The 26,694-nt window shown below is 43.4% G+C and overlaps 1 protein-coding gene across 1 annotated transcript in view; it reads left to right on the top strand.

The window, feature by feature from the left end:
• Positions 1-26,694, top strand: part of Spata16 (spermatogenesis associated 16) — a 253,869-nt gene that overhangs the window by 133,427 nt on the left and 93,748 nt on the right. Inside the window, exon 4 of the mRNA XM_057757290.1 lies at positions 20,778-20,862. Coding sequence (XP_057613273.1) covers positions 20,778-20,862 — 85 coding nt within the window. The remainder of the gene's footprint in view (positions 1-20,777; positions 20,863-26,694) is intronic.

The following is a 26,694-nucleotide window of genomic DNA, read 5'->3' as shown; positions in this document are numbered from 1 at the left end:
TGTAAGCCGTCATCAATTGGTTCCTGGTTAAGGATGGGAGACCAAACCCACTTTCTGCTGCCAGTGCTGGGACCCACCTTGTCTAGCCCTGTGCAGGCCCTGTGCTGCTATGCCGTATCTGTGAGCCCGCCTGTGTGTTGGTCCTGTTGTGTCCAGAAGACACTGCTTTCTTTGATGTCATTCATCCTCTCTGGCTCCTGCAATCTCCCAGTCTCCTGCTCTGCATAGCTTTTTGACCCCCCCAAGCAGAGAGTTTGGATAAGACACACCATTTAGGACAGAGTGTTCCAAGGTCTCTCAGTCTCTGCACATAGTCTGGTTGTGAGTCTCTTTATTAGTTCCCATCTGTTTCAGGAGAAAGCATTGTGAGGATGGCTGGGGGAGACATAAGTCTAATGTGTATACCAAGATGTCGCTAGGAGTCATTTTACTGCTACATTCTTTTAGCATAGCAATAAAAATTGGGTTTTTCCTAAGGCCATGGTCTATTTAGTCCCAGGTTTTTGGCCACCTGAGCAGTGCCAGGCATGGTTCCAATCAGAAGGTGATTGGTTACCCCACAAGCTCTGTGCCACTGTTGCACCATTGTGTCATTCAGACAGGTCACCATTGTGGATTACATATGGGTTGGTGTTCGCCTTTCTCCTCCGGTAGCCTGCAGAGCCCTTCTATACCAGGCACACTGGTCCAGAGGGTAAAGACTCTGCGTAGGCATCAGCTTGACATTTCAATGTTTGGTGAGGTGTTCGGTGCTGTCCTCAGCAGTAGAGTCTCACCATCAGACCATCGCTTGTGAAGAACATCCAGTAACCTGATCAGTAGCCCTGAGGTATTCGGAGGTTTCCATGGAGCTTCTTTAGCCAACCTCTTAATTAGACATGACCCATTCCAGACCCTGGAGGTTTCACTAGGTGGAGAAAGATGTTTAGATGGGGCTTTGTCTCCATTATTTGAGGACTCTATTTAGATTTCATTTATATGTGTATATATTTTAAGAAGAAAACTGTGTTTCTAAAAGTTCTTTTGTCTTTTCCTCTTTTTTGAAAATTTTGCATTTTCCTTTCTGTTGCAATGATGCCTTCTCGCCCAACTTTAAGCAATTAATACCTCAGTAATATCCAAATGCATCTGTACTCGCTCAGATCTTGTCCTCAAGTTCCATATGCATGGATTCTATTCCCTTCAAGGCATCACTATACGTTTGTATCATAAGCATCTGTTCAAAATTAAATTCTTTATTGCTCTCAAAATTTTACTCTGCAGTATCTTGATTGTGGAACATAGGAGATTAAATATGAAAATACCCACAGAATACAATGCAAGAATTTTAATTAATGCTACAAACGAGTATTTATAAATATAAAGATACTCTCAACATTATGTTAACTTTTTAAAAATCAGAGCATATATATATATGGTCTGTTTTATTTATGGAGCAAATATGAGCAAAACCCTCTAAATTAATTAATTATCTCAAAGGGCTATCTATAATCTATATAATAAACCCGGGGCAGGGATTAAATCTCTTTCAACTAAGACTATATTTTTGGCCAGCTTTCCCATTGCACATTCAAATACATTTGCATACAGCACATACACACACACACACACACACATGCGCACATACTTCCATCCTGAATGCTTACCCAGGGCAGTTTTCTGTATCAAATGTCCCCTCTCGTGCCTATGCTACAGTCTCTATTCAGAGCCGTGTCTCCTCTAGTCGCCTCTGATACCTTCCTCCTGACACTTTTCCTGAGGACTTTTCCCTGGCCCGGCTTTCTCCCGATACATTGGCTGCTCTTTTCCACACTGCTGCTGTGCCTTGTTTATGTGCTTCTTGTGCACATTCTGTGTCAATTATTTCCTTAAGCTCCAATTTATTCTCAAGAAACCATTGGTTTCCTGAAGATGGAGAACTGGCCAGCTTGCCCCTTTTACCCTTAGCATGAATTTTTTTTTCTTTTTTCCAGACTCACCATATCACATAACTCACAGCACAATTATTTGTGGATCTGAAATTAGAGCATAGGTGAAAATATCTGACATGCCATAGAGTTCCCCGAAATGAGAGGTGCTGTTACTGCTGTTTCAACACAAAGAACAGCCCACTGCATTTAAATCAGCACTGGGAAGAGGCCCTTACGCTAATTAACATACGACTGGATCTTGTCTAAGACCATACCACCCTGAATGCACCGAATCTCGTCTGGATCTTAAATCTAAATAAAGACATAAGGTTTCCCTAGAACCGTTGTCAACCTACAGGATGAAGGAGAAGTTTCTTATTCCTGCCCTGGACTTTGTAAAAGTCAATGGAAGTATTTACATTTAATTACAGATCCCAGTAATAAAAACTTCATGTTGATTTCGTTTGTTTTTGTTTTCTGAGACAGAGTTTCTAGTCTCTGACTGTCCTGGAACTCACTCTGTAGACCAGACTGGCCTCAAACTCAGACATCTGCCTGCCTCTGCCTCCCAAGTGCTGAGATTAAAGGTGTGCATACAATCGCCCAGCTCATGTAGATTTTTTAAATTTATTTCTCATATGACTTCTGCTTCTCTGAGTTGTATCAGCCCTTGAGCACAAACTGCGTCATAATGACCACAACACCTTGCTTGTACGTCCTCCACTGTGATTCAAGACACATGTTCTGCCCAGCACACGCATGCATGTTTCTGGGATTCCTGGGAACCAGCTCTGTATACTTCAGTCGAGGAAAGGGCAGTGACAGAGAGGGTCCCGTGTGAAATTCCTTGAAATGCTGTGTATGCATTGCCGCGTGTGCTTTTGTTCCTACAATCTACACACAGATATGCTCACACAAACAAGAAATGCATTTAGTAACCGATCTCACAGGGAGAAACTATCAGGACTTCTTTGTTTGAACTCCTCAGCAAATTTCCCCTTCCTGTTTGTCAGCACCATCTCATCTTTGACAATAGTTCATTGGCTGGACAATTCATCCTTGGCTTGAAATTACTTCTTTTCTGCCTGGAAAGCCTGAAGGATCAGCCATTTATTCGCTGGTGTTTGGTTTCTTTACTATTGACAGAGAAACCTTTAACGCCTTTCTGATATTTCGAAAATAGGTTTCAAACTTGCAATGATTACTGATTTGGCTAGCTCTGTCTTTTGCCTGTGAGCTTTAGCTTGACTAGAAGGCATGCTGGCACTTGACGCTGTTTTGATTTTCATTTTCCTCTTTGTTTCTTTACCAGTATTTTGCAAACCAATAAGCTAAATGCATGTGCAATATAACCCTGCCATTTTCTGGGTTTCCCTTAGTCTCCAGCCTCTGCATTCCTCAACAAGGAACTGAGAAACACCAGCTTCAGCTGGTGTGAGGGTGTAAGGGTCTGCTACAGGAATCATCTTTGCGGGAACTGTCATCAGTATGACTTTAAGGCATGCACAGCCTTCTCTTTGTAGGCTGAGGTGCTTTACATGTAATTGCTCAGAACGCTGCCTTTGAGTCCTCTGATTTCTGTGGAAGGCATTGCATTCCTCATATAATTCTGTGAACTCCTTGCTGCTGTAGAAAATTCATAGATTGCTACCCTTCCCCAGGGCTTGTTAATACCCAAGCTTTCTGATAGAAGGAATTCTTCCTTGAATCAAGAAGAGCTAAAATGGATCCCATTTGGACAAGGCCGTCAGTTCTCTATGGCCTCCCCCAGGATGATAATAGCTGTTCAAAGGTTGATAACGGAGTTATTCAGTCTTTTCGTCCATAAGGAAGTGGATTGTGTGCATGTAGGAAAAGCAAGGCCTTCTCCACCTGGTTTTCCTAATGTGTTAGGCTAGCCCTTAGTTCTTACTGCTCCCCACCTAACCCGTGCTCACCCTCTCTGCATCTCCATTGCCACCTTCCAACCAGGGATACATGCTTTCTCTTCAGATCTTCTGAAAACTTAAGATTCTGTTGTGAGGCTCGGTATGCTGTCTCCTCTTCTGTGAATTAGTGCAGTTGCTTCCTGCCTGTCCACAGACCTCTTTCCCACCTTCAGAACAGGTCTCGTGAAAAAATCCTTCCAGTTCTTCCAGCTTTCCAAAATTATCTATTTTCATTTTGATTTATAATATGCTACCATTAATTAGTTAATACCACTGAGCACATTTGTAAAAAGTAAAAAAAAAAAAAAAAAAAAAAAGGCAAATACCACAAACACTATGGCTGTTCTTTAAAAGAGGTGATCAAAGAGCATCACCTCTGCCTGAGTTCAGGCAGCGTCCCAGTCCACAGCGGCGGTGAACTGTGCCCCAGACGGCAAACAGAGACTAGAGCCAATGCCACGAGCCCGCTCAAGGGCACCAGAAAGGGTCCTGACCATGTAAACCCAAAAACTATGGTGCTAGAATCCAGGGTCAGGTCTAAGTAGTCAATTTATGTATTCTTCCTCCGAAGCTGCATGTTAATGTTCACGCTTGTAAATGATCTACTAACTTCGTAATCTGTGCTGTTTCCCAGATCTGGAAAATAGGGCGCTCTCTCTCTCTCTCTCTCTCTCTCTCTCTCTCTCTCTCTCTCTCAATTTTCCTTATTTTCTCTTTTATCTAAGGACCCATGTTCAGAAGTCTCATCTTCTCAGTGTACTTGCGTGTACTGTATAATCTGTAAACTACTTAAAATACATTTGTGTGTGTTATGCTTTCTGATTTTTATTCATAAATCATAAGCTACAAGCTGGACATTTTGAAAGTACAATTTGGGCATGCAAATCAAAGTTCTATGGATTCCAACTGAAAACTGTGGGGTAGGGGATTCGTTCAGTAAGTTTAGCTGACTGGGGATAAATACATTTTATCTCTAAGAAAATATATCATATAGGAGAAAAAGTGCACATGTAAATGAATTTTTAAATATCCTAAGTCAGGGGGAAGATCAATATAATTCAACAAGAATATATTACAGCCTTCTATACAATCAGCTCTTGGTAGGAAGGAGAAATAAAAGAAGCAGAAAATGAGATTTCTGCCCTTGAGGAGCTTACAATCCTATTAGAGAAAGGATTTTAATTCTCTCTACGGGGTATTAAACAGGTGCGTTGAACCGTGGAAAAAGGCTGTGCAATAAGCATACATGTATATCTTACCCCGCGAGAACTACGGGACACTGTGCCATCTGTCATCTAATCCAGGACAGTTTAATAGTGAGAGGGACCTGTCACTCTACGAAAGGAAGAAGCTAGGACCACTTTGGCGAAACCTAATGATGTGTTTGCCCTACACGTAGGTCCAAGATGGTGGGCGTCATCATACAGACCTCTCACTCTCTTCAAGTTTGCTTGAAATCCTAACCGCTCTAACCAACATATTGTCCTGATGTTCATCCATCTGAGCAGCCCAAAATACAGCAGATGAAGGAAAGACACAAACTACAGAGGATGGAGCCCATTTGGATCTCCTCTGTACTGGCTGTAGTTTTCCCTTTGAATGTCTTAGCTCATGAGCACACACCACTAGCCATGTGGGTTTCCACTAGGAATTTTGGAGCAGGTGATCTCCACTTCTAAAACTTACCTGCCTACCCCAGGACAAACAGAAAGCAGAGTAAGATGAGCCGGGCACACTTCCTTCTCGGGTCTGAGGCAGCTCTCTTAGAAGGGCACTGCTGAGACAATCCTACTTAATTCACAGTTGGCCAGGGCACTTCACGTTACCCCAACCACTCTAACAGTTCAGAATTCAGTCCTGTGACCAATATGTGTGGGCATGCTGTCTGGCTTGTCCCACACATCATCAGCTAGGACACCCATAAGAAAATAAGTAGTCAGTAGATTTTAGTTAAATGAAAGAGAGGGTACCTGCAGTAGAGACAGGAGAACACAAGTTATAGATAACAACTGTCATTGTCCTTCTAGCCTCAGAAAAATAGCTCCAAAGGAGTAGTCAAGTACGCTTTCCCCATGTATCAGAATTGGTTTCTCCAGTGTGCACAAATACATGCTCACCTACTCTGTGTAATTGTTGTTCAAACAGACAGATAGCAATGAGACAAAGTGTGAAAACCTTTGCCCCCTTGGAGCTTATATGAACTCACCCATTTCATAGTCATACGGCAAGTGACTCTCCTGAACAGGTCTTATCCAATTCCTAGCAGATGAGTTGATCCCCGAGCTCCACAAACATTCATGTATTGAGATTCATTTAAAGAACTGCACATAGCTAATCAAGGTGAGGACAATAAGAAAGACGTGAGTCAAGGGTCATGACAGGTGGAAGGCAGGGCTATTTAAACGAGACAAAGAAGGCTGTATCTGAGCCAGACATAGAGCTCATGATAGAATGCTCACCTAGCATAGACTGGTGGTTTCTCTTCAAACACCAGCAAAGAAATAAAAAAGGAGATGAAGAGAAGGAGGAAGAAGAGGAGGAGGAGGAGAAAGATGAAAAGGGGAAGGAAGAAGGGAAGAAAAGGAGGGAAAAGTGGGGAGGAGGAGAAAGAGACAGCACCAAAAGAACAACCTTGCCCTTTAGGCTTCTAAACCGACACTACCTTTAATAACAACAGAAAATCAATATCCTTTTGAAGAAAGTCTGTTTGGATATAAGCGTCTAAACACAGCCATGAGTGTTTCATTTTCTTAACTAACAGTGTAACGCTGGGACAGAAAGCTAATTACTGAATGTTTATAGACATCAGAGACTATCTGCTATGCAGTGTATAGGACAGAGCTTTTAATCCTTGACAGCCTAAGAGCAGGGAACTGTTATCAGCCAGCATTATCATGCGAGAAACCCCAAACAGCCAGGTTGAAGAACTTGTCCAAAGTCACACAGCTAGCAAGTGAGGAAAGTGGGATTCCGAGTAAGGCAGTGCAGTGCCTACATCTGTGTTCCGGGTACCTCTTTCCAGCTCTACTGTCTTCCGCTGCTGCAATGGATGGGAGTTTGAAGTGGGCACTGACGGTGGGTGCCCTTCCACGAAGCACAAGCGTGCAGTGCCCTTAGGAAAGAAGGAAAATATCTTCTACTGTGGTATTTTGTTCTTGAGGAAACAATTTAGGTTCAGGCTATTTTCCAAGGCTTCTCAAATTGATAGCTTATCTCCAGATGGACTGTTAGAAGAACTTAGACGCTGAACACAGGTTTTAAGGAAAGAAAATGTTGAATCCTGTCATCCTGACATCAGGCTAGGCTTGGGTGGGTTTCACCTGAGAAAGTTAAGCCACTTGACTTACACTGAAGGCAGAAAAGAGATAATGGATACTTCACACGAGGATCTAGGATTTCATGGGAAACAAGTCTGAACACATCCAAATGTTGTCTGGTGTCCACTTTAAACACCCCATCGCTCTCTAAGACAGCAATGCTTCCGTGTGACTTTAAGGACTCTGCTATTTTGGAAGAATGAGCCAGCAGCGCTCTGCCAGGGGGCTGCTGACCTCGGTGAACAGATGCTGTGGTAGCTCTGTGGGGTTTCCAACAAAGAGGCTCGCTTGGTGCTAGGGGCAGTGCAGGACTGGGAGACTGAGCACTGGGAGACTTGGTGCTATGGGTAGTGGCAGGGTTGGGAGACTGTTCCCTAGTCCGACTAAATTCACAGTGTGACGAAAAAAACCTCCTAACACAGCCACAGTTATCACAATGACACCTGCAACCCAAAAGAATTCTAATGACCAACCACCTTAAAAATCTCAATTAATTTCAGAAAATGATTCTCTGCTTCCCTCCTGCTCCTGAGAGCGAGTGCTGGGGTTTGGGCCATCAGCATAATCAGTGCAACCGCCACACATGCTGAGCCCAATACTGTGTTCAAGACATCTCCATAGAACACTAAATGTAAACACCTGCTGTCACCTTGAGTGACCTCTGTTGGGAAACACTGGAAAGGAAACCTGGCTCGCTGTTAGAAATCTCAGAACTATTAAGTCACCTTGCTTTTTCATCTGGTTTTGTTTAATTGGTGAAAACATTGTGTAACCATGAAGAACGTATCATTTCTATGAACATGACTTCCCATGGCTGACTGTAGTTGCCATGACAACATCACAGTGTACACTTATCAAACTGAGGCCTGCCCACACGCACTAACCACTCTCTGCCTCTCCCCTTGCTGCCTGTAGGTCTCAGGCTCTTGAAAAGTAAACAATTGTGCTTAAGACCATGACTGATTTGTACATTGTGCCAAACAATTAAGATGTCTTATCGGGCTGTACAATCTCTGCACATTCTGGGACTGTTTCCTACTCAAGCAGGGATCTGGAGATGGAGTGGCAGGCAGGAGGATGACAGTTGGTTCTAGCTATTTCCACTGTAAGCTGTCCCTCCACTGTGAATGGGTTTATTTTCTGCTCTGAATACTCCTGTCTCCAACTGCTTTACATTTCATGTTGGCTGCAGAATCTGCTGGGAAGAACTGCTGGAAGCAGAATTAAACCCAGGACTGCCTGGCTTGAACCAACCAGACACCGTTCTAGCATTTTTGCCCCGCTTCAGGCTGACCCGAGATTGCATCCTTCATCTGAGCCGAAGTGTTCCCCTTCCTTTAGTCCTGCAAGAAATTGGCTAAAACTTTATGACCTTGTCTAAGCCTAAAATCATTGCACATCTCCATTCCTACCACAGATGAGGGTGTTCTGCTAGGGAGGAATGACCCAAAGGTGAACATTCATTACGGTCATATAAACGTGAACTCAGATGTGGAAGGTCAGGAGACAGTGGCTGACAGGAACATTCACTGAGAAATATCCCAGAGGGACACATTCCCTGTATTCCCCGTGTTCCCCATGCAGAAACAGTTTCTCAGGTTTCCAGGCTCCATCAGTGATCTTCAGAGACTCAAGATATCATTTAATTTAACGTGGGGTGTAACCGCAGTCAGTGTCCCCTGAAGGACTGCATCGCTTAGTTCAGGCCAAGCTCCACATTGCTTTGTCTTCACTGTTTCTTTGATCATTAGATATTCGTTCATTCATCTAGAAAGGGACATAAACCAATTTTAGACTTGTTTGTTTCAAACACTTCTGTGGAAGCCATCCCTGGCGTGAGACCCGATCTTGTCACGTTTACCGTCTTAGATCCCTTCTCTCCTGCTTGCGTCATTTGAGGCTGTTCCTAGAAATGCTGCCAGGATCTTGACTGGTGGCTTGCAGCCGTCACGGGGCAGGTGTGGGACTCCTGATGTGCCTTCCCATCTCATCCATCTCTTCCTCTCACCTTCAGCTGTGTTCCCCGAGAGCAGCTGACCTTAAAGCTGGCATTCTCTCTGAAGAGCACTGAGCTTGCCATCCCACTCCTCCCTGGAAACCCTCAAGGGTTTGCCATGTCCCTCCAGATGAGATCTGACTTCCTCGTGCCCTTCTAGGTTAGCCAGATGGCACTGCTGGATTTCCCATGCTTCCAAAATCTATGCCTGGGTTGCTCTGTACCCTAACTAGAATGGGCTTCTCGATCTGTACTTCTTCTGTCTTACACGTCAGTGTAAGCGGGTCCCCTCCCTAACACTATCAGGCCTCTCAGGCACATTAATGCGTATATTGATTATTCTACTTTATTCATTGTGATATAATTATCTTTGTGCATGTTTGCCTCCTCATTAGACTCTAATAATAGGAAATGGCTTATTCATCTTAGAGTCCCATCTTTATGGGCTTAATGAATTCATGAAATATGCAAATAAGGCTACCAAAATCATGTACTGAGGTTCCTTTTTTTGTCCGTGCTGCTCCTCCAGGATCCTGTTCCTTCACAAGACCTTCATGAGCCCATACAGCACAGGGGCCATGAAAAAGGGATACCACTTATGAGCCCATGGCTAGAGAGGAAAGTAAAAACACTGCTGGAATGATTGGGGCCAGTGGTGGTTGTAACAGGAAGAGTGAGCTGCTTGTCATACTGACCGACCAGCTAGCTTACACCCGAAATAATCACACAAAAACTGTATTCATTTAAACACTGCCTGGCCCATTAGCTCTAACTTATTATTGGCTAATTCTTCCATCTTAATTTAACCCATTTCTATTAATCTGTGTATCGCCACATGACTGTGGATTACCGGCAAGATTCTAACCAGCGTCTGTCTCAGGCAGGAGATCCATGGCATCTGCCACTCTGCCCTTCTTCCCAGCATTCAGTTCTGTCTACTCCGCCTACCTAAGTTCTGTCCTATCCACTAGGCCAAGGAAGTTTCTTTATTCAATACCCAACGAAAACAACACACAAACAGAAGGAACTCCTACACCAAGTGATCACCATCCCTGCTCAGTACAAGCCCGAGAGACCTGAGTATGACTTCCTCCCCATCACCGTACAGTGTCACTGTATGATGTCTGGAATTGCGGGAACAGAAAGTTCCACAGTGTTCTCCTGCTGGAAATGCTTCAGTTGTTTCCCACATCTAGAAGACAGAATCTATAACTGTGTGCTTGGAACCTAAGATCTATCATATTCTGTGCTCCTGTAATTCTCTGGACCTTTCTCACTATTCCTCAACACAAACCCTTATCCCTCCTCAGAGTCTACTTTCATGCTCTTTACCTTCGGTATTCTTACATGTAATGCTGTAATATGTATGCATCTTACATGTAATATGCCACTGGCAAAACAAGACCCAGGCCCATTTTTTCTTTTCATCATCACTTAGACAACACGAGCTTTTCTTCAGGTCCCAGTGCAAAACCATTCCTTAAGAGTCAGAGGCAATCACTTTTCCACTTAAATTCTGTACCATTTATGATTCCTGATGAGTCAATTTTATGTGATTGATATTTGCTTATCTATCTATAGCTGTAAAATATATTACACGTGGTTACTGTTTTCAAGTACAATGTCACATCAACAGTCAATGGGTAGTCATCAAGTTCAGCACCATGTCCTTGCGTTTTTGCATGTTGCCATGACTCCACACCTTCCTATAAAACAAACACTTGGGATAGCTGATTTGATAGTTAATCTTGATTGTCAACTTGATAGATTTATAATCTCCATGGAAACGTGTCTCTGAGCATGTCTTTGTGAAAGTTTCTAGGTTTGATTTGTTGCACCCTAAATGTGGGCAACACTATGTGATAAGGCCAAGGTTCTGGACTGCATAAAAAAGATACAGCAAGCTGAGGGCCAGCATCCACCTCCCTCTTCTTCCTCGCACTCCTGCCACCATGCCACACCAGCTATGATAAACTGCGCCCTTGAACTGGGAGCCACAACAAGCCCCTCCTTCCTCCAGTTACTCTGCCTTGATGAACTGCGCCCTTGAACTGGGAGCCACACAAACCCTTCCTTCCTTTAGTTGCTCAGTCATGATGGACTGCACCCTTGAACTGTGAGCCACACAAGCCCCTCCTTCCTCCAGTTATTCTGCCAGGTGTTTTGTCACAGGATTAAGAAAAATAACTGATCCAGTCAGATTTCAAACTGAAAAGTAAAATAAAATCTTCATACATTAGGTGAAATTATTTCAAGTCCCTTAGACAAAATGAAGCATTTTGTTTTTTAATTAGTGAATATGAGTCACGTAGAGTATTGGGTTTCATTGTAACATTTCCATACATGCCTGTCACACCCATCTTCATTCTCCCTTACCCCGACCCCTTCCTCGGATCTAAGAGGAAGCAGGAATATTTTTATAGAAGTAATTGTGCCTTTCTTGACATGGCCAAGGAGAAAACTTGATTTTGTTAGATTAAGAAACCACCTAAGAAGAAAATGTGTCATCTGGTGAGAAAGGCAGGGTGAGGCCTAGGCAGAAGCAATAGTATCACCACCTTGTTTGACCAACCACAGGGGATATCCGCTTCTAGATAATCCATCAACAGCTGTCAGCTTGGCAGGAAATTGTCCCCAGTGGAGTCCTGTGGAAGATGTGAGGAAGAGCCCAGCAAAAAGAAGTTTACCATACCGATCCCAGAGAAGATGTCAAACTGCTTTTCGTCTCTATCACAGTAACTACCTTTCTGAAAGTTAACCTCTTTAAACCTGTTAATTCATAGCTTGGTCTTAAGAATTAAACGATCTGTAAAAGTACTCTGAGAAGTAAACAACAGTTGCCACGGTGGTGCTGTTACAGCTGTGTGCTGTGGTTTCCCACTGTGAATCAAGGAAGGAACAGTATTTTCAAAACTCCAGACCAGCAGGTAAGTAGTGAAGGCAAAGCAAAGCTCTCACAGCCTGGAAGGCAGTCGTGCAGAAGCAAGAATCTGGAGGTTGGCAGGAACCAACTAAACATGTCTGACCCTCAAAAAGTGGCAACAGGGGCTGGTGGGATGGTGCCTGCAGGCAAGTCCAGTGACTCGAGTTTGATTTCCACAGTCCTCGTGGTAGGAGAGAATGGCTCCCAAAAGGTGTCCTCTGACTTCCACGTGTGCGCCAGGGCCTCAGGGCATGGCGGTGGGACACCCAGTGTCTCCCCTATGGTGGAGCCTTCTCAGCCAAGCCCTCCTGCTGCTTGGTTTCAATGTCTTCTGAAAAATCTTCTTCATTCCTTCTCTGTTTCAAGAGGAACTGTGCCACCTCCCCAGTAGCTGTGGCATCTAGGTTTTTCGAGGGTCTTAGTTAATGTAGTTTCCATCAACAGAGCAACTGCTAAGGCTTTCACAGGACTTCCCATGTCATCCATATTAAGTTCATTAAAAAGTGGAAGGCAGATTAACCCTCACACTCCTGAGATGTTTTCAAACTTGCTTCGCTCTCTTCCTCTTGCCTCAACCTGGTCTTCAAAGATCACAGTGCAGGAAGCATTCCAAAGTCCTCACTGAAACCTTAGACCACCAATGCACACCCTGCAGGGTACATCTCATGGGATGCTACTTGGCCAGTAGCATCTCTTCTTTCTGTAGAAAGAAGGCTGGATATGTTTAGCTTCTTCAGGGCCCAGCAAGTGCCAATGTGTACATGCCCAAAACATGTAAGAGATTGCTGTGAACTGGTTTTGGAAGCAGAAGATGGCCAATGCTAAGCCTAAAGAAATGCGCACGGTAGCTGTACAATACCACCCCAGTGATGCTGAAATCCCACCTCTGAGGAGGAGGGAGCAGAGCATGAGACAAAGAAGACAGTCCTTGCCTACACAGCAAGCTCAAGGCCAGTCTTGGCACATGAGATCCTGTCACTCACTTCCCCCTAAAGGAGAAAAAAGGCACCAAGCACCTAAATAGATATGATTTTATTATTTAAAAATAAACAAGGATTGAGCACCTCCTCCTTAGCAGCCCTGTCTGAGGCCCTACGCTGGAGGCTCTCATGGCTTCTGTCCTAGAGCGCAGTGTCCAATAAAATCACTGGTGACAAGAGATGCTCTAACCACTGACTAGGAGAGCAGATAGCAATGGGTAACTGCTGGCTACCAAAAAAAAGTTTCTGTAAACCTGTGGAACTGAATTCAATTTTTCCATTTCCATTCATTTAAATATAATTAATCACTTAGGGCTAGAGACAACCATTTGGACTGCACAGGTCTAGAGAAAGAAGGCAATGCCAAGAAAATCAACAAATCACTATTGAACAGGAAATCCAGCAAGAAAGGGCCAAGGTTCTGGTGGAGGGTGCTAGACAGGAGAGGTGGAGGCTGCAAACGTGAGAGGGAAGCAGGGGCAGCGGAGAGTCTAGGTCACTCCCAGGAGCTTGGATTTTACTGCATGCATTTGCATTTTACATTGTTTAAAGACTGCTGTAGCTACTGCTACCTGGGAAATGAGGAAGTCTACAAAAAATGTTTGGGGTGTGAGGGTGTGTGTGTGTGTGTGTGTGTGTGTGTTAGAGTAAAACTGATGGTTTGCCCCTTCTGCTCAGAATAGTATCTCCTTCTTAGTATGTATTTATACTCAAAAGGCATATACATTTGGGCATCAATATTAATTCATCTAAAATTAATAATATATATGCATATGAATATGTAACGTGTATCATCTTGAGCATTTTTTTAGTCTAGGGAGGAAGAAACAACTTCTTAAGTGTGTTAAAATGGATCGAGTCTATAGTTAGCCAACATGCGTGCACCCTTCTGAGTATCTGCACCCGAGAAATACATGGAGTAGCTGTATGCAGAGCCCACACAGTCATCCTGGGCCTCTGGCTGAGCCAGTTTCCAGTTGTAACAGGAGGAAGGGGAGGGACTTAAAAGAGTTGAAAAGGCAACCATGACAGCTGCTAATGGTGAGGGAAAAAGGCCATGCAGAGATCAAAACAGACGAGTTTGTTAATTAACCTGGCATGAGAACATTAACAAATGGTTGTGGGGCTATTTCAAGATGCCCTTCTACAGACCAGGGCCACGTGCATTGTGTGAGCCAAGGAGAGAGAACTAAGGCTGCAGGTTTTAGCTGGAGAAGACCGCATTTGTGGCTGTGCTGCTGTGGAATCCCAGGAATTCAGAGCAGCGCCCTTCTGTGCAGGTCTTTGAAACAGAATAGATTCTCATCAGTCTCATTTGAAAGGTTTAAGTGTGATCCTGCCCGAAGGCAAGGTGACGAACAAAATGACTTCTCAAGGTCCCAGCCAGCCAGCCCAGGGCGGCCACACTGAGGACTGCACTGCAATTTTCTCCTGTTTACCCATGCCTTACTGTTTCACACCACCGTGTGGCCACGCCGGGTAGAGATGTTGTAAATTCTGAAAGCAGGCATAGATAGGCCTTGGGATATGGCAATTAGATTCAGACTCTCTGAGAATGGCACGGCCTGTTTGAAAACAGCCATCTGAAAACTCGGCTGGCATTGATGTGCTCATATACAGGAACCCATCACGACCATAATTTAGAAAATAAAAGCTAATTTCTGCATTACCAAGAATAAAGCCTAACTCTGTTATTGTGCGTGTGCCATGATTTGAGTCAAAATAAGCTGAGTCCGTGACACGCATACCTTTTACTTACGAATACATCCGTATCTGTGCCAGATTCCGACCCTTTTACATTTAACAGATGTGTTGAGTAAAGAAACGTGACTTCCGTGACAGTGCCATGAAATGAATTCAGACATAACATGAAAGCGGTGGGAGATGTGCTTGCAGGGACTCGATGCTGGCTGACACATGACTGAAGGCATCACCCCAAACACAGCTTCAGATGTGCCACACTGGGCCTGTGCGCCTCCTCCCACCCGCCCTCTTTATTTTGTGTAGTAAACGCGTCAGCATCCATTAGCATTTTTAAGCTCTGCTGCGATCTAACTTGCACTGAAATTCGTACTGGACAGATCGGATTGTCGCTCCATCGCCACATCTCCACTTGCAATCGTTCTTCCGAACAGGGACAGTGAAAGCAACCCAAGGCTAGACCGTTCAAGCTGGAGTCCGGGGTCTCTGTAGCACAGAGTTTAATTTCTTTCTTTAGTTTTAACAAATAAATCTGAGAAGGTGCTATTGTTTATTCAATGAATACTTGTGTGAATGCAAGCAAGGTACAGGGTTCAAACAGACAATGAAGACAAAGCAATGGCGAAAGCATATGAATCCCTGTCTGGGGGTGAGGGAATGCACACCAGTAAAGGACCAGGAAGTGAAGCTTTGCAGGCCACAGGCTCTGTGGCTCCATGGCTCTGTCACAGGCTTCAGTGCCTCCATCGCAGCAAGGTGATGAGCAAGCCATGCACACGGGGGCGAGCATCGCGGTAGTCCTGCAATTTCACTTACAGACAGTGTGGACCAGTTCTAAAGCACTTGCTGAAGTGTGCTACTTGCTCCCTGCGGAAGTGGAGGACAGCAGAAATGCCAAATAGGACGGTGTCAGTGAGATGACTTGGTAGGAGAAATCACTTACACCAATCCTAACCACATTAGTGCAGTCTCCAGGAACCCACATGCAGGAGGAGAAACTCAACATCTGTAAGGTGCTTTCTGACCTCCATTTGTGCACTGTGCCATGTGCACACAGATAGATAGATAGATAGATAGATAGATAGATAGATAGATAGATAGATAGATAGATAGATGATAGATGATAATTGATTGGTAGATAGATGATAGATAGGTAGATAGATAGATAGATAGATAGATAGATAGATAGATAGATAGATAGATAGATAGATAATAGATAGACAGACAGATAGATGATAGATAATTGATTGGTAGATAGATGATAGATAGATAGATAGATAGATAGATAGATAGATAGATAGATAGATAGATAGATAGATAGATAGATAGAGATGGGTAGGTAGGTATGTAGGTAGATAGATGATAGATAGATAGATAGATAGATAGATAGATAGATAGATAGATAGATAGATAGATAGATAGATAGATGATACATACATATATACATACATACATACATACATACATACATACATACATACATACAAAAATAATGTGACAACCACTGCGGAAGAAGTAAGAAATGCAGTGCGCCATAAAGAGGATAGCCTCGGAATGTAATTGACACCTTAAGGATGTGAGCCTCATAAGGATGGCTAGGCATACATTTCCATAGCAATAGCCTGGCTGGTCTTTCTGAGGAACAGAAGAGTGCAGAGTGCCTAAATTAGGACGAATTGTCCACAAAAAATGAGGTAAGATGGGGCTGGAGAAATGTCTCAGTGCTTAAAAGCACTCGCTGCTCTTGCAGAGAAGGTTGGAGTCTAGCTCCCAGCATCCTGGCTAGGCAGCACAACCACCTTCAACTCCAGCTTCAGAAAAGTGAATGACTTCTTTATCTTGAAGGACACATACACATGCAAGCATGCATGCAAGCATGCACCCACATCTTTAGAAATAATAGGTCAGAGAAGTGGTTAGATGGCACGGGAGTCAGATGCCATTAACTCTGGTTTTAACTTGAAGAGATTCAAATCCTGGAGAAGGCTGTTCTGACCCAATGATTGTAATGGTATCACTCTCAATCATGATTGAAAATAGAATAACAGAGAAAAAGAAGTCCAGCTTGGAGGCTGTTGCAGTAAACCATGTAAGAGATTATGGACCATATAAAACTGCTGGAGGTATGAGGGGGACAGTTTTCTGATGTGGGCTATTGGATAGGGAATGGGAGAGGAGGAGGAGTCATGGGTGACTCCAAGGATTTGGGGATGACCACAGCATGGACCAAGCAAGGACTCTACTAGGTATGCAGCAACTGAAGTGAAATCAGTGTGTCAAAAAAATACACCCCATGCTGATCACAGCACAGAAGTCAAGATTAGAAATCCACCCTTGCTTCCGTCAGAGGATGGATGGAAGCAGAAAACGTGGTGCAAACACACGTGTGCACACCACTCAGTCACAGGACAACGAATTCCTGCTTGCAGCTACATAGGTGAACGTGGACAGCCATGTGCTGAGTATGATAAACCAGATTCAGGAGGAAATACATACACCCTTACTTGTGGAAATGAAAGTTGATTGCAGAAGCTAGAAAGGAGTGGGCGGGAAGTCAGTCACCGGGTACAAAGTGATGGGAAAATGAGGTCTCTTGTCTAATACACAGTATGGTGACTGCATTCATTAGTAACATAGCGTAATTTCAGTATCACGAAAAGAGAGGATTTTGAATGTTTCGCTACAAAGAATAATAGGGGCTTGAGTGATAGATGCTAGTTATGTACATTTGATTATTCCACACACACTATAAGAATAGGAATAAATACATTCACATATATAGGATATATGGATCTATACATTCACACATATAGGATATATGGATAAATATTCATATATAAATATATGCATATATAGAGATATATGTTTATCAAAATATCACATTATCCTCCATAACTTATGTAATTATTATGTGTTGATTGACAATATAATAAAGTCAAGGCACAGAAGAGAAAGTCCGAGAAGACTGTGAGGTATTGGGAGGGAGGAAGGAAGCTCAGAGTCCCACATATGATTTTGTTCCATTAGACACCAATTACGCATCCCGTAGAAATGTTGAGAAGTAGAAAGGCTGGGAAGTTAGCTTCCAGAGATTTGGGAGATTCAGAGAGTGCTTCAGACACATACATGGTGGAAGGGTTGGATAGCCAATATATATTTGGTGCTTAAAACCATGAAACCAGTGCGCTCACCAAGAAAGTGAGAACAAAAGAAAGTGAGAATTTGGGGAAGGGAGGACTCCAGGAGACTCAATAGAGCAACTAGGACATAGGACACAACCAGAAAGAAAGCCAAGTAGGAAGCAATATCATCCCTGAACCAAGAACACACGTCACATCAGGACAGGTGAACCGCCGCCCTCAGCAGTGTGGAGCCGTGAGAGGCACGGGAGAGAATACAGGTCTGCTTGGAGCACACATGGTTTGTGTTTCTTCTTTTAAGGTTTTTGTTGGTTTGTGTGGTTTTGCTTGTTTGTTTTTTAATGGAGAAGAAGTAGTAGTCAGGTAGTCACTGGAGGGGGCAGGCAAGAGAATTCACAGTGGGAGAGACAGCACATTTGTGAGCTGACAGAAAACCTCTAGGAGAAAGGGGAACTGGAAAGAGAAGAGCAACCAGAGAGTGGAGAATTGTTAGAACTGTTCCCGTGGCTGGCTCAGCCGAGTGAGGTCCCATGTGGAAGCTGGTGTGCTGGGTTTACGTTCTGCAGTGTAAACTGCTTGATGCGGTGCTTAGCAGTTGCAGACAGACAGACAGACAGAAAGTCCTCACTTCCCTAAAGGGAGTGAGCTGATGAGATCTGACCAGAGTGCAGAAACCCTCGATGGTTAGATGCATAGAATGCTGACAGCAAGCAAAGACAGTAGCAACACTGAACCACACGGAGTAGTGTTCAGGACTTGGGGCCGTTAGAACAGATACCTGACAGAGAGTAGGAAGAACAGTGGGTAATGTTTGCATTGATTGATAGAGCAAGTCTGCCAGAGCCTGGATCTCACATGGTACCTGAGTCCTTGGAGATGCTCGTTTTTAATTCGACAGTATGAAACCCCTGTCAGCTGCCTCACGATCATCACATGCACAGTCGTCCACACACCTGTCAATTTCCAGACTACACTGACTCCCCAGGCTGCCCTGTGGGACAGAGGAAGGCCAGTAGTAGAAGCGTGGCTGCCTTTCCCCTGGGGAAGCAGATGCAGGGGACTCAAGTCTTTCTGACTTACATTCCCCATTTGAGTCCACTTCTGACCTATCCGTACAGCCAAATTCAAGTGGAAAGAGGAAGCACAGTACAGACTAGGACAGCAAGGTAGTTCCCACCTCCTCTAACAACAGCATTGCCGCCCTTGGGAGTAGATCTTTCCACATTTTCTATTGATCCTTTGTCTTCACATTGACAGCAGAATGTCAGTAAGAGCACCTTCGTGGCAGGTTGACTTGCTTTTGGGATCACTATGAGAAGACTTTCCAGGTGCTTCTACCAAACACAAACCTCTGAAATGCAGCTTTGCCTCCTGATGTCTCTCCACACTCACAGAGCATCAAAGCCTCCTGGTAGACTTTTCCTATTATTACAGCCTCGGGGAAACATGACAGGAACCTTCAAAGATAACTGTCACTTCTTTGAAATGTTAGGATACAACTCTTTTCCAACATTCCATGTGCATTAAGAAACCATTGAGCTTAGTAATCCTCTAAACGCTATTGTTTTTCCCAGTGTGTGTGTGTGTGTGTGTGTGTGTGTGTCACATGAACACACAAACATCCTTGCGCGTTCTTGCAGAAGCCACAAGAGGACCCCAGGTGTCCTGCTCTGTCACCCTCACCGCATTTCCGTGAGACAGGAGCTAAGTAAACAATGAGCCCAAGTGATGCTCCCGTCTGGGGGACCCCACAGCCCTGCAGTGACAGTCACACGCATAGCCAGGCCCAGAATTTACAAGGATACTGTCGAGCTGGCTCCGGTCCACATGTTTGCACAGCGAATGCTCTTACCCACTGAGCCATCTCCCCAGCCCCACTGTTGATTTTCAAAGTCCTAATTTTTGTCTATCATGAGCAGGAATGTAAATGTTTTAATTCTTTGAGAAAAGTGCTATAGTAAGTTTATAGTTTCTCTGCCTCAGACAACCTATATTTAGGGAAGGAACATTTCTAATTCAATTTACAGTGATGTCAAGAAACAACACGTATCTGCAGGCGAAGATAAGAAAAACAGGCAGGAGTACACAGTGATAGCTCTACTTAAATAAATAAACTTTTGGTACTACTGATTAGGTACACAGGATTATTATATGTTTAATTGGCTAACGTGACAATTTGGAATTACTTCTAGTCACATTTAATTGGATTTGCAATCTCTGGGGAAAAAAGAAATAGAGAATCCTAGCAAAGAAACAGCTATAAAAGTAAACTGTTTTCCAAGGGGTGCTAAGTAATGAATTAATATCCATCCCACAATAGTTTTAATATCCTCTGGCTTAATAAGACCAATGCATTGACTGTATGCACTGGATCTGGAAGCTAATTCAATTAGACACAAAGTTGGGAGGAGGGTTATCTGTTGCATTGTAGTTTTGTTTTGTTTTTTAATTTTCAGTTGCAAAAAAAGCAAATTTAATCAGAGATAAATAATCTTTTAACTCAGGTAAAGCCTGAGGCATGCTTAAATGACCATCTAACAGTTCAGAGCTGTGGTAGGCTTGCAGACATCTTAAAGTCTGTGTGCATGGTGCAACATAGAGCTGTTAAGAAACACAGTCCCACGAAAAGGAGCCTTTAGGATCTGCTACTCTGTGCATCTTCTGATGCTTCATACAAAAGACCAAAGCAGAACATAAGCACCCATGCATAAGTACTCTTGGGTAGCTTGAAAAACAGTCAGCTACATACTGTATCCTTAAAAGTGTTTTGTTTGGCTTACTCTTACTCAGGTTAAATGTGCACATGGTTTGTGCATGCTGTCTATTACAGCTCTCCCTCTGCCTTGTAAGCTCACGGTATTTTACATCTGTTTTGTCCCAAGGAGTGCCATGATTGCTGACTATATGTTCTGGCTCTGCGGAGGAAGCGAGCACGGTGTAAGCAAGCTCATCAAGCTGTATTGGCAGGTAAAAACCGATGCCCCCGCGAGGGAGAAGGAGTGCGTCTCATTTCTAGAAGCAAAATGAAGGATGCGTGCTTTAAAAGACCACTGAAGAAGGTAGCTCTGGGCAAATTAATCAGACGGCCACCGCCCAGCGGTAATGTGTCTGTAATGAAGGAGATTTCTGAAACTAATTTTAAGGACCAAAATTCAGGGTTGTTAACCCTTGGCCCGTACTGGAGTTTTACAACTCAATATAACTCAGACATCCCAGGAACTCTTTTTCCAGGCATACTGTGATGACACGGTCCTCTAAAACACACCGCACTTCTATGCATCCTTTCTGAGCTACAGGGTTCAACAGCAAAAGTCTGAGATAATATTAATACTTGGCGGAGGGTGACGAAAAGATGAGGGGGATATGGGTGACGTACTGAACTGGGCAACAGCAAACCTGCTGTTACTTGATTTTCAAAACGACAGCAGAACGTCCTCTCAGAGCCCTGGTAGATGAAAGAGAAGCCATTCCTCAGACTTGTGAGGAAAACTTGACTCATTAGCTCGCTCTCTTTCCATTTAAAATTCTCAGGAACTTTTATGTCTCCCCATTCAAATACCTGAAGCTCTAATAACAGTTTTAAATTAGCCCTGTTGTATTTGAGACCTGTCATCTATAAGGGAAAAAAAGAGGGGGAGGGTTTGGATAAACACTTTTAATCCCCAAAAAAATCCCCTAATAGTAAGTATCTATCTTTTCATAGATAAGTATGAAAAGCAAAGCAAAACAAACAAAAACCCGAAACAAAGCAGTTATAGTGGCCTGAGGCAAGGTAAGAGCACTCAGCTCCCAACATCTGGCAGCTTGCCCCCATCTGTAAACCCAGCCCCGCTGGGATCCAGCGCCTTTCTCTGGCCCGAGAGCACCTGCACTCACGTGTGTGATTCCCATACTCACGCACGCATACATATACTTAAAAAGAAAGGTATTTTTAAATATTAACTGTAAAGAATTGGTAGGTATGAAAAACGAGCAAGCAATATGATGCATACAATAGCTGACGTCTGATTGGAGAAATTCCAGGATAGCTTAAAAGAAGCAAGAGAGGGTTTGAATCTCAGGAAGTCTGATGTGGAGTCGTTCCTAACAAAGGTTTGATTTGAGCTATTCATTTACAAAACAAATACGTATTGTGTGCATGCCGCACTTCCTGTATTGAATGAGGGGGAGATGTATTCAGTACAGGTACATATAAAGACAAATTATAAGGCTGATGCTTTTAAACAAGAGTTTTCTCTCCTTTATTTATCAAAATACGTAAATAGCCTCATTTTATTCACCTTAAAGTAAGAAAATAATCTCCACTTGGCAATACATACATGTTCGCAACAGCAAAAATTAACATCAAAAATTGTATATTTTGTTATTCTATATTAATAAGTGATAAGAAAATACACTCTTCATTGTATTCTTTTAATTGGTGAGAAGAGCCCCTGGCTGCAAGCATGACCTGCTTCAGATGAGTTCCAGCCTCAGCTAGCCATAGACCCCTAGCTAAAATCAGTCTCTGGCTTCGGTAGAAAGTAAGAGGTGACTGACACAGTGTTTGAGAAGATTATCCTCAAAGCTCGTTTCAGTACTAAAACTTCATCCAAAATCTTAGACTCGGACTGGAGAGATGGCTCAGAGGATAAGGGCACTGGCTGCTCTTCCAAAGGTCCTGAGTTCAATTCCCAGCAACCACATGGTGGCTCACAACCATGAGATCTGTCACCCTCTTCTGGGATGCAGGTATACAAGGAGGCAGAATGTTGTATACATAATAAATAAATAAATAAATCTTCAAAATCTTAGACTCATCCAAAAATGACATCAGAACTTTTAAGAAAAATGAAGCTGCTGTGACGTCAGGATTGCCTGGCTCTCTAATCTGCCCAGGCAGTCTCACTTATCAGCTTCATAATACTCCTTAGAGATACACGAATAACATCTGCACAGCCATTTGTAAACAGCCATTAAGGCTGAACGGTCAGAGCCCAGGGATGTGGTATGTGCGTGTCCTCTAGCACTTGGGAGGCTGAGCAGGAAGACCCTGTCTCAAAAAAATTGCATAGACCGGCACTATTTTCTGCTCCTTTCTAAAATAAGAAGCGTATGCAGGAAAGGGACTAAGATAATGACATATGAAAATGCTATAATGAAACTCACTACTATATAAGTCAATTCAAAGAATGAATAAACAGTTACTATATTACAGATAGTCCCTAGCAGAAAATGGTTGACTTAGGAATATTTATTTACCTTCACACTTGTTTTGGGTTTAGTTTTGGTTTTATCACTCACAGTACAGCATTCAACAGTCTACATGAGATGGTCAATGTTTCATTATGAAATAGCCTGGCTGCCAGAAGATTTGCCTAAACAAAGCCTGATGCAAGTGTTCTGAGTGTGTTCAAGGCAGGCAAGTCCACCCTGCGGCATTTGCCACTCTGGATGGATGTATTGAAGGCATCTCAACTTAGATGGGTGAGGCTTCAGGAGCATAACGCTGCCATAAGTCCAAGGTACATCTGCTAGTTCCCTTTTCAAGTGCATAAAACCCTGGCTCCTCTGCTTGGTTAGTCTCTGTGGAGGTCTTAATGTAGAAATAGAAACTTTCAGAACGTGAAGATTCTAGTGCCAGGCTCCACGACTCTGCATCTATTGACCCACAAACTGTCAAATACAACAGAACTGATCTGTGCCACTGTTATCTCAGGAACATCCTTCAATTGCATTAGAAATACTTTCCACACCATCACCCCATCAGGGATGGAAAATGGCATAGCAGTCCGTGTCAGATGGCAGCTCACACTGAGCTACAGCCGTCTGAATAAAAGTGTTTGCACATCTTATTCTCTAATAGTATCACCTCTGCAGAGGTCCGGAGGGTTGAAAATAACTTCTGATGGTTGCACTAAAACACACCGTCTCTGTAGCAAGACGGCCAGTCTTCTGCCACCAGCCATCCTTGTGGAGAACATCTTGAAACTTCATCACAAAGCTGTGCTAATCAGCAAGACAGGGAGTGCTTGGACGGGCTGAGAACTGGATGTTTGAATAAGATGCCTTAAGGGGTGTGTGTGTGTGTATGTGTGTGTGTGTGTGTGGGAGAGAGAGAGAGAGAGAGAGAGAGAGAGAGAGAGAGAGAGAGAGAGAGAGAGAGAGCATGCGCATGTGTGGGTTCCACATAGAGGCCAGAGGAGAGTGTTAGATGCCACGGAACTGGAGTTACAGGCAATTGTAAGCTTCCCACTGTAGGTACTAAAACTGAACTCTGGTCTCCTGGAAGAAAAGCAAATATTCTTTCCCACCAAGCTATCTTTCCTACCTCTGCAATAATATTAATACAAAAACCTTATCCAGTTAGAAGATATGTTCTACCTTCAGCTCCTTAGTGGCAGTCTAAAGTGTCCAGAATCCTATAAACAAGGAGGTTGTAACCTTCCACTGATATAGACTCTTCTCCCGTGTTCTCTCTCAGCCATGTGTTTACAAGACATTCATAAGTTTGTACGGCCTTGTCTTCTGCAATGAGATCACAGACTGACCCTCTCTGCACTGCTCATCACCTGGAATCGGAAAAGGCAGCAACAGAAATTATACTGTAAAATAACCACAAGAGAAGTGCAGAGAAATCCCACTGAACAGGAGCAAACTGGCCGATCTTCAGTTCACTCCCCACCGAATTTTTATTTTCTCAATTTTCATCACCAATCAGCAACCTTCAGGTCTTCAAATCATAATCTCAGTCCTTGCTGAGAATCAGATTCAGTTGACAAACATTCAATCCAGAATAATGCTCACAAACATCTCTCTCTCTCTCTCTCTCTCTCTCTCTCTCTCTCTCTCTCTCTCTCTCTCACACACACACACACACACACACACATACACACACGAGCACATGAGAGAAAGACACAGACAGACAGAGAAGACAGAGACAGATATAAACAGGGTGTTTATTTATCTCATTTCATTAGAAATTGACCTAAACATCAAAGCAACACTGAAAAAGAATTATGTCTTTTACTCAATTATAAGAAGGTTCTAATTTCTCTGGTATACGAAGCTGAAATGTTTGACATAATATCAACTTCAATGTTTCATTTTAATGGCAGCAAATAGTAAAACTTGGACTAACAAAATCACCAATTGCAAATGAAGTCAGAGGTCCTGTGGCTCACAGCATTTCAGGTGTGTAAACACCAATCAAGAAATACCAACATCTTCTATTTGAAATCATATTACATCACTTCCAACCCTTGGGCCACTGAGGTCTTTGTTAGGATGACATCACCAAGGTTATCTACACCAGCAGTTTCTTGCAATGTTAAGATAAACCATTTGTCATGTGTCTGTAGCGTCTCCACTGAAAACTCTCGGGAAGCTGTCAGTCTCAGCTCCAAGGCTGGAAGGATTCAAGTTATCTGACTCCAGGCACTTCATTTAGAGATGCTGATTAGAGAAAGGACAAGAGGGAGGTCCCCCAGCAGGACTACTTACAGATGACTTCAGCATCTTCAGGTCAAAGCTTCACCTCACTTGCAGGCTATGGTATCCAGTCATCACAAAGCTACGTTCTAGAATGAACCCATTACCAAATTATACTACGTTTTCTTTATCTTGAAAAAATGCAAAACTACTAACCAAACAGAATCCTTCTAAACCTCTGTCTTCACAGAGACTTCATAATCAGAAAGAATTTCATCATGGCTCTTGCATCTATACAAAGGGCTCCTGAGAGGCTGTGCTGCTTGGCTGTGAGGAAGCCAAGGACTTTCACAGCAGGAGAGAGCCCTCTTTGGGGATTGTTGGAAAAGCTGTTGACACCAACACAGGCCTGTGCAGAGAGCGTGACATGCGGAGTCTCTTTCTGCAGTGAAACAGCAAAGGCTGGGGCAGTGCCAGCTTCACAGGTTCTCCATCTGTGCAGAGAACACGAAAACGTCCCATCCAACTTGGCATTGAAATGTTCTTCATCTCAAAACTATCAATGGCCTGCATAGCTTCCAAAGAAAGTTCACTAAGAAGGTTTTTGGGTTTGTTTGTTTGTTTGGGTGTGTTTCTTCTACTCTCAATGAACAGAACCAAGAACTGGACATCCCCTCTTCACATGCCCAAAGATTTAGTACGCTGTATTGACTCCTAAGGTGTTCCCATACACATCAGGGATTGAGCCCACTTAAACTGCTCCTTCTCTTTATACAGCACTCTTTATTACCATGACTCCTTTTGTCCTTGACATTGGGCTTGACCTGCTGCTTCTAGCACTAAAGCAAAATAATATCTCAAGCATGTTCTTGTCATAGTGTGCTTCCATCAACCTTGCTCTGTCATTAAAACTTGAAATCTTTTCAGTTGAGCTATGCAGACACTTTTGAAGTTGGTGACTACCTTTCTTATACACTGAGAAATGGCCTTCATCGTTCATATTCATTTGCCTTTAATTATCTGTAGGCACGACACTACATGCCAGGGAAACAGAAGTAAGCAAATGAGAGACCACACATACCATCCCTCTTCATCAGCAACATCTCTTTCTTCAGCTTCAGTTACCCACATTCAACAGAGACTTGAAAATTCCAAACGGTGGCCAGATATGTTGACTCCCACCTGCAATCTCAGCACTCTGTGTGCAGAGGCAGGTGGATCTTCGCGACTTTTAGACCAGTTTCACCTATGTGGTGAGATCCAGCCCAACCAGGGACTCCTAGTGAGCCCATCTTGATAAAAAAAGAGGGAGCGACAAGGAGGCAGAGAAAAAGGAGGAGGAGCAGGAAGAGGGGGAAGAGGGTCTAAAGCTAACCTGTATACCATTTG

Source organism: Chionomys nivalis, chromosome 24 (genome assembly GCF_950005125.1).
Source record: "Chionomys nivalis chromosome 24, mChiNiv1.1, whole genome shotgun sequence".
Lineage (NCBI taxonomy): Eukaryota > Metazoa > Chordata > Mammalia > Rodentia > Cricetidae > Chionomys > Chionomys nivalis.
This window is presented reverse-complemented; position numbering and strand designations above follow the sequence as displayed.